This window comes from Sinohyriopsis cumingii, chromosome 4, assembly GCF_028554795.1.
Source record: "Sinohyriopsis cumingii isolate HCF-2022 chromosome 4, ASM2855479v2, whole genome shotgun sequence".
NCBI lineage: Eukaryota > Metazoa > Mollusca > Bivalvia > Unionida > Unionidae > Sinohyriopsis > Sinohyriopsis cumingii.
In genome coordinates, this window is record NC_142964.1 from 118,366,486 (window position 1) to 118,381,906 (window position 15,421).

Below are 15,421 nucleotides of genomic sequence, written 5' to 3' on the forward strand. Positions count from 1 at the left end.
ATCCATGAAATAGTTCAGATTTTTTAAATATAGATTCAAATTCAAAATTGTATTTCGTAAATCAAGTACCTGTCCGGATCGGTCAGTAGTTTGAGATGTATCCTTGATATTAGCGGATTATGACATCGCAAATAGACCGCATTAATCGGTTCTTGTGCGATCAAATATCCAGGAGCTACTTGAGGTGTAAATGTGTATAAAATATATCCTTGCTGAGCCTGACTAGATTTTGAAAGATTTATTTGATAGTTACCATCTATTACATCACACAGAATACTGACTGCGAGTGTTGATGTGATATTTACAATTCCCGGTGAAATCTTTCTGCCGCCACCACATCGATCATTGTTATATTTGCCAATATTTGATGACGGGGTTATTTTCATCAACAATTTGTGGATAATGTTCATTGATAATATACTTATTTTTAGTTTGTCACTATCAAAATCCTGGTAATGTAAAATTTAGTAAATCTGCTTCATCTATTTTATAACGATTAGTAAATAGTTGCTTTTTAGATTGTCGTTAAGGTTCTATAAAATACAATTTTTTAAATAATTGTACTAATGTCATGGACATAATTTTATAATCGTCTTTAATTTTATTGGCCAGTGATCTAAATTCATCTTCACTAGTAATAGTTAGATTGGTTTCTGGATCAGAATCATGTACAATTGGAGGGAAATAATACAGATCAGGATTACATGGATATCTTTTTCGCTATTCTGGTGTTGTTATAAATATTTTTTATCTGTGAGAAATTCATTTAATTTTAGTTATTGTGGTCGTTGATATTCAGATGTTATCTCAGGCCAACCTAACACTTTTGATCGATGATTGATAAATATCTACAACATAATCTTGCGAATATATTTCCATCGTTGATTGTCATTAACGAGTTCATCATCGGGATGTTGCTATCATCGAAATGTTTCTTCTTTGCAGCTTCATGGCCTGATTTTGGTTCTCCGAGATAAATAATTGTATTTATTAGTCATATTGAGAGAACCAGTCCTTGAATCACCTGTGGTTAACACACGATCATAGATCTCAGTTCTGTTCATGTTGTTGTTGCTGTCTACATATCTTTTTGTTACCAGATCATCGTCTGATTCTGGTTCTCTCACATTAATAATTGTATGTTTACTCATATTGAGATCGCCGTACATAATATATCCAATTCTTCTGATACGTCCAGCAATTTCGCCCATGATAGATAGAACTGATTCATCTGATTTTTTAATTTTACCGTTTTTAGTGAACAACACTAAGTTATCATCTCTTGCATCAGGAACCCGCATAATACCATTTGTCAACGGGATATTACTCGCCTTTAATCGTCATTGTTTATCTTGAAAAAAAAAAACAACGACTTCATTTTGGTCTACATTTGCAAGACTCAAAAGACTATCGAGTTCATCCTTGGCCACGTAAGGGTTGCATATTTAGATAAATCGTCTTGATTTTCGCCACGAGTCTTACTCGGAGAAGACCTTCCTTAAATATCTACCGTTATACTGTAAGATCTGTTTAAAATGAATAGCGGCAAATTGTATACCAGTGCATCACTTTTTGAGGTGGTAAGATTGATGAAGATATAACGTCGAGTACAGCAATTGGTTCAAGCCCGCACATTGTCGGGTCTGTTTTTGTCTGTTTTAGTAATGTTGAACACCTGACTGGAGTTTTTATTGTGTTTACATAATTTAAAAATTCCTTTGGTGGGGCCAGTCCATACGAATCAAAATAATTAATTCCACGTGGATCAATTGCGTATGCCACCCAATGAGTACCAGGACCAGAATTATAATCGAGATTAATGATGCCTGTTTCAATATTGATTGGTTGTTTTTGTAATTGATCACGCACAAAAACACTCATGAAAATTTTGATATTTAATATTTTGGCAGCATCAAGTAAATCGAAATTTGACATTGGAAAGATTAACGAAGTGTTCCTGGAAGTCTCATACCTTTTCCGTATCGATAATGGGTTCCTGGTAATCTTAGACCTCTTCCCCTTTTTCAGATCCTTGTCCTGTTGCCTTCTTTAATGCCATCACATCAGTAGTTCAAACAGCAACAGGTGCAACTGCTTTTGCAGCAACTGGGACTGCAGCGGCTATTAACGCTAATATAGCTACAAGAAGTGAAAATATAAAGCCTGTTTTAATTGAGTGTTAAACCGCACCAACAGAAAGATTGAGTTTAACGCATGTTTTTGATTGATTGGCGCTATTGAAATACCTGAGTTGACATCCTTACAACGATATTTTATTTCGACCACCTGTCATCTGGTCTTTTTGTAAGTGATATTTTTATTCCGCAGTTCTTTGCTAAATTTGACTGAAGCTTTTTAATCTGACCAGGAATCAGAGTAACCCTAACATTCGTCCACCAACACCTTCAAGTAGCATTGCTTTGTCTGAAAGTATAACAGCGATTGCTCTGTAACCACCAGCAGGCAGTCGAGCTACACTGGCTCGAAAATGTACATAAACGACAGACTGCCTGAATAAATCTAAATGTTCCAACGAAAAGTAATAGATTTGATATAATGTTGTGAAATCCCGCTGAGATATCTGTAAACCATTGTCAACATTTTGATCACGTCCCATAAATGTCATCAACCGATGATAAGCACGTGCAACATGATTTTGATCAAATTTAACAAAACTTCTTCAGAAGATTATTGACGTCCGTTTATCCTCAAAACAACTTCAGAAACTCCTTTTTGTCAAATACCATTGGATTTCGTTCCTGTGAATCTATTCTAGCATTTTCCTGAAAAGCAATACATATTTGTCTTGGAAAACCGCTTGCTGTGTTGCTATTTACCATGTAAGTAAACAAGCCGCATTACTTTGTTTGATAGCATCAAGAAGAGGAAGATATTTTTTAATTGCTTCTAATCTTTCTCGAGCTAATCTACTGTTGTAAGATTCAATTATTGATATAATAATGATTTAATTACTCACACGTTTATAGCAGCAGAGAGGGTGCGACCACAAATAAGTCTCACGGTGTGTAAACAAAACTAACATACAAATTTAAAAAAAAAACACAAACGACAAAGATAAAGTAACAAAAAACTAAACCAATTAGAGAAACTCTCGGTTTTAGTTAGAGGCTATGGTTCGACGTTATTGATCTTATTTTTTTTTCGTTTTCGTGGAAAGCTTTATTTTCCAAAATTGGACCTTTCATCAAGTGGTCTGTTCACCCTCTCTGCTGCTGCTTTCTTTTTCAGACCATGAAGCAAAAAGGGTTCTAGCAATAGAGATAAAACAACAATACAGAAAGATTAAAAATCCAGGACAGGTTTATTAAATCCTTTCTCCTCTGTAAAACAAAACTGCACACTTTTTACCAGTTTAAAGATTAAAATTGTATGTATAGAAATATATCAGTAGATAGAATCATAGTGCATATATATCTCGATGATCTAAAATCAGTTCATAATTTATGAAAACTAAGCATGATTGGTAAAACATAATGTGGGCAAATTATATTGTTTGACATAAGACGTTTTGAATTTCGGAATTCCAATTTGGGTTACGAATTTCGTGTGTAGCGAATTCGTCTGCTTATAAGAACTTGTAGTTTAAAGTTAAATTCCAAATTTTTCTTCAATATTTCATACGTTAAATTTTCCTTTTTCGAAAATTACCTCTCTTATTTTTCTGACTTAATCAATCTTTATTCTAGACCTTAATCTTCACCAGTCCTTTCCTCTATTCTTTTCCGTCTGCCCCCTTATCTTCCTACCTCTCTCTGTCTCCCGACTTGGAACAACGACGCTCTTTACATACAAGATTGGCACGTGTAAGCATTCTGGTAAACAAAGAATGGGTTGGTGGGTATTGCAATCGATCGGCCAATCCAAATCGACCATGCTGACGGGACATGACTTCACGACAGTAATACACACAACTCCGTGTATTAATTCTTCTAATTTAACATAATATTAGACAATATCATCTCTCGTGACAAACCTACCCGAATATATTATTCTCAGCTTCGAATGTTTGTGCAGGTAATTTAACTTTAAAATCTTGTATTGTTGTACAAAATATGCGAACGGGTAACGAGCATTTCGACGTACAAGGGGATATCTCAAAATGGCTACGCTCGACTACAACAACGTGTTGTGACTAAAATCAGCTGATCGGAAGATACATGAAGTAGCGGCATAGCAATATACATAACGCAATCATTTATCACTCTATTAACAGTTTCCACTCATGTATAGTTTCAATAATCACTGTACTTTTCTACTTTAAATTTAAAAGCATGAACTGGGATTAAATGATCCGACTCTTTTAAATATACATAAATATATTAATTTGCATACAGAACGACCACACTTATCCATTGTAAAATACTATTTAAAACATAGTTATGCGACAATCCGAAATTCATGAGATATTGCCTCTATATGTAAGATGCTTAAGAAGCAGAGAATGTTTGAAATAATTATAATGCTTTTGAGAAATACATTCTTAGGCGAAATTGTACGCAATGTTTTCATCTGAAAACATAAATGTATTTGACACTCTGAATTGTTCAATAGTAAAAGAACCATTTCTGATTGTCGTTATTTTAAAAATATTGCCAATTTGAAATTCCATTTTCTTCCCAAAGTTGATAATTCATTGTTTCCATTCAGTTTTTCATATCTACCGTTACATCCATTTTTTTCCTGTAACGGTACACACTATAATATTTATATAAGTTTCTTTGAGATCTTAACTATAATTGATGCTAAATTATTTGTACATTATTTTTTTAGGTTTACTTAGAAAACCACCGAAATTATTGATAATATAAATCTATCTTTGAAACTATCAACAGTTACCGAGGAGCTATCCCTATTAAAAAAATTCAGTCACAAATCTAAAGACTTTCTGAAACTACGCTTTGTAATACAATCTTCCATATATTGTATATAACATTAAGCTCTATATTAATTTTTCTAAAAAATGTGACCATACTGTATGATCTAGTTTGTCCTAAATATGTTTCAAAGACGTCTATCTTAATTATGTAACAAAATATGTTCCAAATAAAAAGAAATAATCAATATTTAATCCTGAAAATTGAAAGAACTGTTCGATTCATCAGACACAATATTTCAAAACCATATAATTGTTCAAAGAATTCACGTGCTGAAATATATTACTCACATATAATTCCCTTCATGAGAGTCAATGAAGGCAGTATTTGTTTTGCTTACGTTCGTTGACCCATGCAAATGTGTGTATAAAGTTCACTAAGAACCTGTTTATATGGATTTAGTAATGACAGGGAAAGCTGATTAATTCTGGAGACAGAAAAACATTTCATCAGTTATTATTTGATATGGAGTTAAAAACCTTTCATTGCACGGAATTAGCAGGGTCTTAAGAGTTGTTGTTGATCCCATGTTAGTTGAGAACTTTATAACCAAGACAACACACTCAGTGCAGCTCCAATTAAATTTATATTCTGGACGGTATTTCTTATTGCAAATTGTTTTACTGTCCGATCCAAACCAGCTTTGTGTTTTCGATATTTATATTTAGACTACAAAATCGGAATATTAGTATAAGAGAAATAAAGTTGATATTAGAAACTTCTCTGAACCATCAAGAGCAAATGATGCATTGTCAGCATACTGAGAAATAACATAAGGTTATGCTACGTATGTTAATTTCCATAATATTGTGGTTTTCTTATTATAAGGCCTAACGTCTCTGAACAAATGATTGTTACGTGTTTTAGGCTCTTACAAAACATAACCATTAAAACTGAAGACAACAAGCTTTATAAAATTTAACAGATAATTTTTTCCTTTGAAGAACAAGTTAAAAATGAGAAAAAGAACTTTCGGTTTTACGAATCAAATCCAAAAATAATCCAAGAATTAAAAAATAGAAATCCTAGAAACAAAAAGTCTTACTGAAACTGAGTTCGAATCCCGATGAAATACAAAATAGAAGGCAATGACGTATGTTGTGGTCAGCGTCGTACTAATGTGTCAACAGTTCTTTGTTGAATCACAAAAAATAAATTCCAATTTGACTTCTGTATAAGTTTCGACAAATGTCCTTGTCCAAGAATTTAGAGCACTAGTGTTTCTAGGGAAAATAACCACTTTCCTTTAAAATAGAATAAAATAATTAGCCCAAAAAGGCTGGTCACAACATAAAACACATGGACGTCTCCAGTGCTAAGGCAAGTATGACAATTATTTATCAAAATATCAACAATAAATCTAGCTACAGCGCAAAACAGATGCCCGGACGTGGGTCAATCCTCTGGAAAAACCTAATTGATACATTTATTTAACATGTAGTCCAAGTATGGCATTGATTCTACTTTATGAATCTTGCTCTGATAAAGAATAAAACATGCCAAAAAAAAAATGTTGTTTACTACAAACTATCACTGGTTCTGAATCAAGGTAGGTAACTAGATCTGCATTAGATACAATGTTTCTATAAATTTGTTTACGTCAAAAAATAATTAAAATACAAGTAATGGAATTAAAAAAATGAAACTTATAAACAAACAATTAAATTGAATCAAATATAAATTGATTCAAATATGCATAACATGATATAATGGTGATTAAGTAGTATTTCAAAATCGTAACGGGTATGTTTTTGGTTATTCCGAACCATTATTTATTGTTATCGTTCCTACTTTTTACCTCCGAAGAAATAAATCCTTTCCCACAAACTCAGTTCAGATCAGAAAGCTGATAACCGGAGCGTGAAACATTTCACATTGGTTCATATTTTTAATAGTGAGTTTCCAGAAGAAATCATAGTGTATCAACAAATAATATACAAAGACTGGTGTGTTTTAAAGCACATTTTTGTCATTATTATTATTATTATTATTATTGTTATTGTTATTCATACAGAGGGAAAGAAGCGAGTTAGATCTGGAGGAAGAGACAAAAAGGAAGGAACTATAAGAAAATATAAATTTAGAAGCAATATGTAGAACACAAATAGTGAGACACATTAAGAAACAGAAGCTGCATCAATGTAATACCATCTTTGGTACATCTATAACAATGGTGGAAGACGTAAACATCAAATAAGTCAACACTGATCAACTGGTTGATTGAGAGTTTACAACGCACCAGCACTGCAATATTATATAGTACTGCAACAAAGGTTATTTGACAAATGATTTATTTATGAAAGGTGGATCACTGTCAACATGTGATACAAATATAAAAACAAAACAATCAGATGACCAGGATAACTTTTCAGTGTCGGTCCATTTCGTTCGTACGATATCGACATATGGCACAGGTAGCTTGCCAAGACCGTACTTTGAACAAGAACGCTCTTTTAGGTGAAAATTGTATTGCTCGTTCGAAGTTACATTTATTGATCAGTGAGAGCGCGTTGCTGGTATTGGCTATTTAGTATACGAATGTATGCCTCTGTTTGAAAGAAAAACTTGTTTGTGAACATTGTTAATTACGGAGGCTGATACAGTTCATACGCTGTTGACAACGGACGCATCGATGATTATTCCCAACTATTTTCTTAGGCCCAAAAAGAATCATTTTGATTAGATCGTTTTTTTTTAAATTGCATCCAATCAGATAGAAGAGTAGTAGTTAATTGTTGTGGATAGCCACACATGCCAAGTGTATTGTGAAACGATTGACGACCAAAGGTCACTGTCCGTGTGAATCAAATGGATGATGCTGGCAATCCTAAACATCCACTGAGCAGAATGCCAGTGATGGGCAACGATAACCACAAAGCTGATAATTGATCCAACAACGGCCCGGTGTGGCCATCTTAGCTGGATGGCAAAACTTCAGGACGCATCAGTCACCAGTTGAAAGTGCATCAACAAATCGTTGAAAGGCATTAGTTAGTAAATATGTTCGGTTTAATTGTGTAGAAAATAGCAAGGGTATTAAATCTTTGCATATAAGATGTGCTGCAGATTTAAACTAACAGTCTTATCATAATTCTTTTTTCATCCACAATATACGTGAAATCTGTCAGAACATAATCGTAACTGCAGCTTTAAAAGCAACATATACTGGACATCATTCAGAGCTGGAGCACGCCTGAACCATCTTCTCTGATGTCTGGTATGCCTGAATAATAATAATAATAATAATAATAATAATTATGTGTATATATATATATATATATATATATATATATATATATATATATATATATATATATCGCATGTATGTTGCATCAGTGATAGTCAACGAAATGTATACATTTTTCATTAAAAGGAAACGAGGCTGTCCGAGTTTCCTTTTGATTAAAAATTTATATGAGTGGCGTATCATTCATACAGCATATATACTATACATCTATTTTATTTATATCACTTGAAAATACATAGAGCGTACATGCTATACATGTATTTTATTTATATCACTTGAAAATACATACACTAATGATTAATGAGTGGAAATTCATCATCGATCTATAGGAATAGACCCAACATCACACAGTTGAATGTTTATGTATGCGTATTATTGCGTCATGGGCGGATCCCAATTTGATATACCAATAGTACTGGTATATCAATAGCTTTATACCAACACTTTAAAATCGATATTAGTTTTAATGTATGTAGAATAAATATATGGGTGGATCATAATTTGATATACCTATATTATTGATATATTAAAATTGCTTTATACCAACACTTTAAAAGTAATTTTATTTTTAATGTATATGGTATAATTATTTATACCACATACATTAAAAATAACATGGCTTTTAAAGTGATGGTATAAAGCAATTTGATGTACCAATACTACTGGTATATGAAATTGGATCAGCCATTGGCACAATAATATGCACACATAAACATTCTTGGAAATAAGTAGCATGCCTGGCATGGTTATAATTAGTATGCATATCATGGTTATAAGTAGTATGCATGGTATGTTATGAGTATCATGCATGGCATGTTATAAGTAGTATGCATAGCATGGTTATATGTAGTATGCATGTCATGTTATAAGTAGTATGCATAGTATGGTTATGAATAGTATCCATGGCATGTTATAAGTAGCATGCATAGTATGGTTATAAGTAGTATTTATGGCATTGATATAAATAGTATGCATATTATGGTTGTAAGTAGTATGCATGGTATGTTATGAGTAGTATGCATGGCATGTTATAAGTAAAATGCATAGCATGGTTATAAGTAGTATGCATGGAACAGTTATAAGTTGTATGCATTGCATGGTTATATGAAGTCTGCATGACATGGTTGTACGTAGAATGCATAGCATGGTTATAAGTAGTATGCATGGCATGGTTATAGCTAGTCTGCATGGCATAGCTATAAGAAGAATGGATGAAAAGGTTTTAAGTACTATGGTTGGCATGTTGTTAAGTATTATGCATGGTTATAAGTAGTTTGGATGGCTTGGTTATAAGTATAATGTATGGCATGGTTATAAATAGACTGCATGGCATGGATATAAATAGTATGCATGCCATGTTATAAGTAGTAAGCATATCATGTTATGAGTAGTATGCATGGCATGTTATAAGTAGTATGCATGGCATGGATATAAGTAGTATGCATAGCATGTTATAAGTAGTAAGCATATCATGTTATGAGTAGTATGCATGGCATGTTATAAGTAGTCTGCATGTCATGGATATATGTAGTATGCATAGCATGGTTATAAGTGGTATGCATGGCATTGCTGTAAGTCGTCTGCATGGCATGGTTATAAGTGGTATGCATAGCATGGTTATAAGTTGTATGCATGACATTGCTATAAGTAGTCTGCATGGCATGGTTATGAGTGGTATGCATATCATGTTATGAGTAGTATGCATGACATGTTAAAAGTAGTATGCATTGCATTATAATATGTAGTCTGCATGGCATGGCATGCTTGCATGTAGAATGCATTGCATGGTTATATGTAGTCTACATGGCATGGTTGGATGTAGTATGCATGGCTTAGTTATGAACAGTATGCATGGCATGGTTATAAATAGTATGCATGGCATAGAGATAAGTAGAATGGATGAAAAGGTATAAGTACTATGGTTGGCATCTTGTTAAGTATAATGCATGGTGAAAAGTGGTCTGGATGGCATGGTTATTAGTATAATGTATGGCATTTTTATAATTAGACTGCATGGCATGGATATAATTAGACAGCATGGCATGTTATAAGTAGTGTGCATATCATGGTTATAAGTAGTATACATAGTATGGCTATATGTATTATGCATGGCGTGGAAATGAGTAGTATGCGTAGTATGGCTGGAAGTAGTATGCATGGTATGTATATAAGTAGTATGCATGGCATGTTATAAGTTGTATGCATATCATGTTATGAGTAGTATGCATGGCATATTATAAGTAGTATGCATGGCATGAATATAAGTAGTATGAATAGTATGGTTATAAGTAGTATGCATGGCATGTTATAAGTAGTATGCATATCATGATTATAAGTAGTATGCATGGCATTGCAATAAGTAGTCTGCATGACATAGTTGCATGTAGTATGCATGGCACAGTTATAAGTTGTATGCATTGCATGGTTATATGAAGTCTGCATGACATGGTTGCACATAGAATGCATAGCATAGTTATAAGTAGTATGCATGGCATGGTTATAGCTAGTCTGCATGGCATAGCTATAAGTAGAATGGATGAAAAGATTTTAAGTTCTATGGTTGGAATGTTGTTAAGTATTATGCATGGTTTAAAGTAGTTTGGATGGCATGATTATAAGTGTAATGTATGTCATGGTTATTAGTAGACTGCATGGCATGGATATAATTAGATTGCATGGCATGTTATAAGTAGTGTGCATATCATGGTTATAAGTAGTATACATAGTATTATGCATGGCGTGGATATAAGTAGTATGCATAGCATGGTTATAAATATTATGCATGACATGTTATAAGTAGTATGCATATCATGTTATGAGGAGTATCCATGTCATGTTATAAGTAGCATGCATAGCATGGTTATACGTATTATGCATGACGTGAATATAAGTAGCATGCGTAGCATGGTTATAAGTAGTATGCATGGCATGTATATGAGTAGTATGCATGACATGATATAAGTAGTATGCATGGCATGGATATAAGAGTATGAATAGTATTGTTATAAGAAATAGGCATGACATGTTATAAGTAGTTGTTGTTGTTGTTGTAGGGTTTAACACCATTTTTCAGCACACGATAGACTATACATGGTGGCCAGTATTAATGGTGAATGAAGAACCCGGACCCACGCAGACAGAGTTGAGATGGCAGTGATCCGTAACAGAGAGCGCTTTAGACCACTCAGCCACTCGGGGCCCCGTTATAAGTAGTATGCATGGCATGGTTATAAGTAGTATGCATAACATGGATATAAGTAGTATGCATATCATGGTTATAAGAAGTATGCATGTCACGTTATAAGTAGTTTGCATAGTATGTTTATAAGTCTTATGCATGGCATGTTATAAGTAGTGTGCATAGTATGGTTATAATTAGTATGCATAGTATGGTTATAAGTGGTATGCATAATATGGTTATAAGCAGTATGCATAGCATGGTTATAAGTTGTATGCATAGCATGGATATAAGAAGTATACATATTATGGTTATAATTACTATGCATGGCATGTTATGGGTAGTATGAATAGCATGGTTATAAGTAGCATGCATGTCATGTTATAAGTAGTATGCATAGTATGGTTATAAGTAGTATGTATGGCATGTTATAAGTAGTATGCATGTCATGTTATAATTAGTGTGCATAGGATGTCATGAGTAGTATGCATGGCATGTTATAAGTAGTATGCATAGCATGGTTAAGTATTATGCATGGCGAGGATGTACGTAGTATATGTAGCATGGTTAGAAGTAATATGCATACTATATATTCAAGTAGTATACATGGCATGGTATAAGTAGTAAGCATATCATGTTATGAGTAGTATGCATGGCACGTTATAAGTAGTATGCATGACATGGATATAAGTAGTATGACTAGTATGGTTATAAGTAGTATGCATGGTATGGTATAAGTAGCATGCATGGCATGTTATAAGTAGGATGCATAGCATGGTTAAAATTAGTATGCATGGCATTGCTATAAGTAGTCTGTATGGCATGGTTATAAGTGGTATGCATATCGTGTTATGAGTAGTATGTATGTCATGTTGTAAATAGTAGGCATTGCATGGTTATATGTAGTCTGCATGGCATGGTTGCACGTATTATGCATGGCATGGATATAAGTAGTATGCATGGCATGTTATAAACATTATGCATTGAATAGTTATAAGTCTTTTGCATTGCATGGTTGTAAGTACTATGGATGGAATGCTTATTAGTAGTATGTATGGCAAGGTTATAAGAACTATGGACGGCATGGTTATAAGTAGTATGCATGGAGTGGTTACATAGAGAAAAACGATATATAAGCTATTTAAATTTTTGATGCTGCCATGTGACCACTCTGAAAATATTACTTCATAATCAATATAAATAATAAATATGCCTGGCAAAATATAATCTTGCTTTGAACTTTTAAAAAATTTATCAAATATGACAGCGAAATATTAAGAATAATTGTGGATTTATTCAAGTTCAAATGCATACTTTATTTTCAGTATTTCATTACAGCCTGCGTAATCTGGTTTGTTGATTATACAACTGCAACTGAAATGTATTCCCAATCTTAGCTGCTCAGAACACCTGCAATTGAAACTTATTCCCAGTCTTAGCCACTCAGAACAACTGCAACTGAAACTGAATCCCAGTCTTAGGTGGTCAGAAAGACATCTCATAAGCAAATTGATATGTGACTGGTTGACGCAGAATCCTAAGCGCATCTCATGCTATACATTTTCATTATCACCATGCTTGTTCCCACAAGCTTGCTTACGTTACGTAGATTAATGTAATCATTAACATCAATCAGCAACCCACGGAACTTTCATTAGTCGTAATTGTATTTATTAGAGAAATGCCAAAACAGACAGATAATTAACAATAAGCAATTATCATGCCTTACCCAAACATAAAGCATTCCAACAAGAAGACTGGCTTTCGAGGCACTGTCCTTTGTGTATGGCTGCAATATATGTAGGGCGTCCTCATAAATCTCTACAGAAACTCGTGTCGGGTCAAATAGCGTTACTCGTCTTAACAGATCACCAGGTCTTCCTATGAGTTGCTTAATCCTCTCCCAGTTCTGAAAATAATACAAGTGAACCATCCTGACCATGCTGTCACGTAAAAAGCCATATTGAGATTTTGCGCCTATTTTGTAACAATCTGTCGAATAATGTATTGTCTTAATTTTGGCAGTGAACTGAAAGTCAAGTCTGGACAGAAATTGTGTATGTAACCAGTCATTATGCTTTTCTCAATATATATTGATAATGTTGTCTCCATTAAGCCTCCGTATATATTTTCTTAGTCTATTGAGTAGTTTATAAAATTTCACATTTTGTCCAAAAAAAATCTTGAATGGAATTTAAAAACTCCGCCCCTCCCCCCAGCTTAATCCTTTCATTGATAATAAACGTATGGTGAAAATTTTTCCAGTCTTTGTTGGAGACTGTGAGAAAGGATGAAATTCTGAAAAATGTCCTCCGTGCATTGATTCAATAATAATAATAATAATAATAATAATAATAATAAACTTTATGTTCTTTGTTTAGGTATCCAAAAACACGTTGAAAGGTAACGTTCCAGTAGCTGGTTTACAAAACGTTATTTGCGTTTTATATGAATGAACATAATTTTAATAAATTGAAAGCAATACGAATCCTAATGCACAATGTTAAATTGTAAATATAGATTCTGTTAAACTGAATAACCTGTAATTGTTCTCTATTCTCTCCAAGTAACAAATACGTTGCGATCATAACATCGTGGATGACACGAGGAGGTTCACTGATGTTCCCGAGTTCCGACATTGTGTCCACGTTTAAATCCTGAATACCTGGACATTCCTTCAGATAAACATGCATTTTTTCGGACCGTGATATCGCGATCTGAAGGGTCTTTCGAAATCTGCTGCTTTTAGCTTGCAAAATGGCTGTCTCTAACACGTCTGCCCGTCTCCTATTATGTGCATCTTTGAGGGCTGCAAACACAAGGTGAAATTTCATTGTTGTAATTAAATTTAAGAACCGAAATAAAATATTAAATGAAATTCTTAATTAAATGGGAGAATACCATCAAGTTCACCTAGCCATGGTGTCAACATAACTGATATTGATAGAAGCTGATCTTTGGGGGGTGGGGGGTGGGGGTGAATTTTGCTGATTGGCCGCAGTAACTGTGATTCAAAGGTGAAACGTGACACCTTATTGGTCCATGTTAAATGGATGTTAGGGGCTTCTTATGGACATTTAAGTCTCTGTACCGCAAACAACATACGGATATTAGGTTTTTACACATGGTTTAATAAGAATTAGTATGTACCATCTACATGCAGACAAGGCTCAAGTACAGCATAATCTACCAGGCCCACTCAGCAGCTTTTCTAATTCCTTGTAAACGGCTAATTATGGAAACTCTATGCTGATGTATCTCGATTTAAAACACTATATGACCTCACGCAGAGTTGTAAAGGAACAGTGAGTAACAACGAGAAAAAGCACACACACACACACAGATATATATATATATATATATATATATATATATATATATATATATATATATATATATATATATATATATACCTTATTTGCTTGCACTTCGTTCTAGTATGTTACGGGCATATTTTACAGTCATGGATACAACATTTTATTTATCATATCTTAGATATATTCACGAATATCACACCGAATTGGTCAAAGTGTTTTTTCCCAGATATAGCCTTACTGAAAGTGTTTTTGGTTGATATCTAGCTATTCTTTGTACATTTCTGGTCACTTCTGCGGAACACTTCAATAAAATAATCCTACGTGTATTAAAGTATTTTTACGTTTGTATTAGAGTTTTCTTAATATAGGTATGAACATTATACACATTACATTTGCTCATGTTTTCAATATGTCACTAGTTTTTACGACTCTTGTTTTCAATATGTCAATATTTCTTAAGGCTCACTCCCTTACACTACCTCTTTCTGCTCTCCCAATCTCAAGGGTAGCTATTGCCCTCGTAAGATCGCCTTCATCCTCCAAATCAAGGTCCTGAAATTTTTCTATCGCAGTTTCTAGATCATCTAAGTTATTATGAGTTTTGGTGAGTTCGTTCATCTTGTTTCTTGTAATCTTCTCTCTGGCGTTCTGCAAGAGTAAAGAGAAGTTTTCCATGTAACAAAAAATCTTTTAAAAGGACTAGGCTTCTATTGACTAAAACACAAGTCTAGTATAATCTTTGTTTCATTTCATTTCTTATTCTTGTATAATAAATATATTTTTT

At 33.5% G+C, this 15,421-nt stretch overlaps 1 protein-coding gene across 1 annotated transcript in view; it reads right to left on the reverse strand.

Annotated features, from left to right (window-relative positions):
* Positions 1-7,169: 7,169 nt before the first annotated feature.
* The window catches only part of LOC149801975 (hillarin-like), a 34,436-nt gene continuing 26,184 nt past the window's right edge, over positions 7,170-15,421 (reverse strand). Inside the window, exons 4-7 of the mRNA XM_089956371.1 lie at positions 15,117-15,285; positions 13,861-14,129; positions 13,050-13,229; positions 7,170-8,118 (exon numbers count right to left, since the gene is read on the reverse strand). Of these exons, the coding sequence (XP_089812497.1) occupies positions 8,068-8,118; positions 13,050-13,229; positions 13,861-14,129; positions 15,117-15,285 (669 nt within the window). The 3' untranslated portion in view covers positions 7,170-8,067. The remainder of the gene's footprint in view (positions 8,119-13,049; positions 13,230-13,860; positions 14,130-15,116; positions 15,286-15,421) is intronic.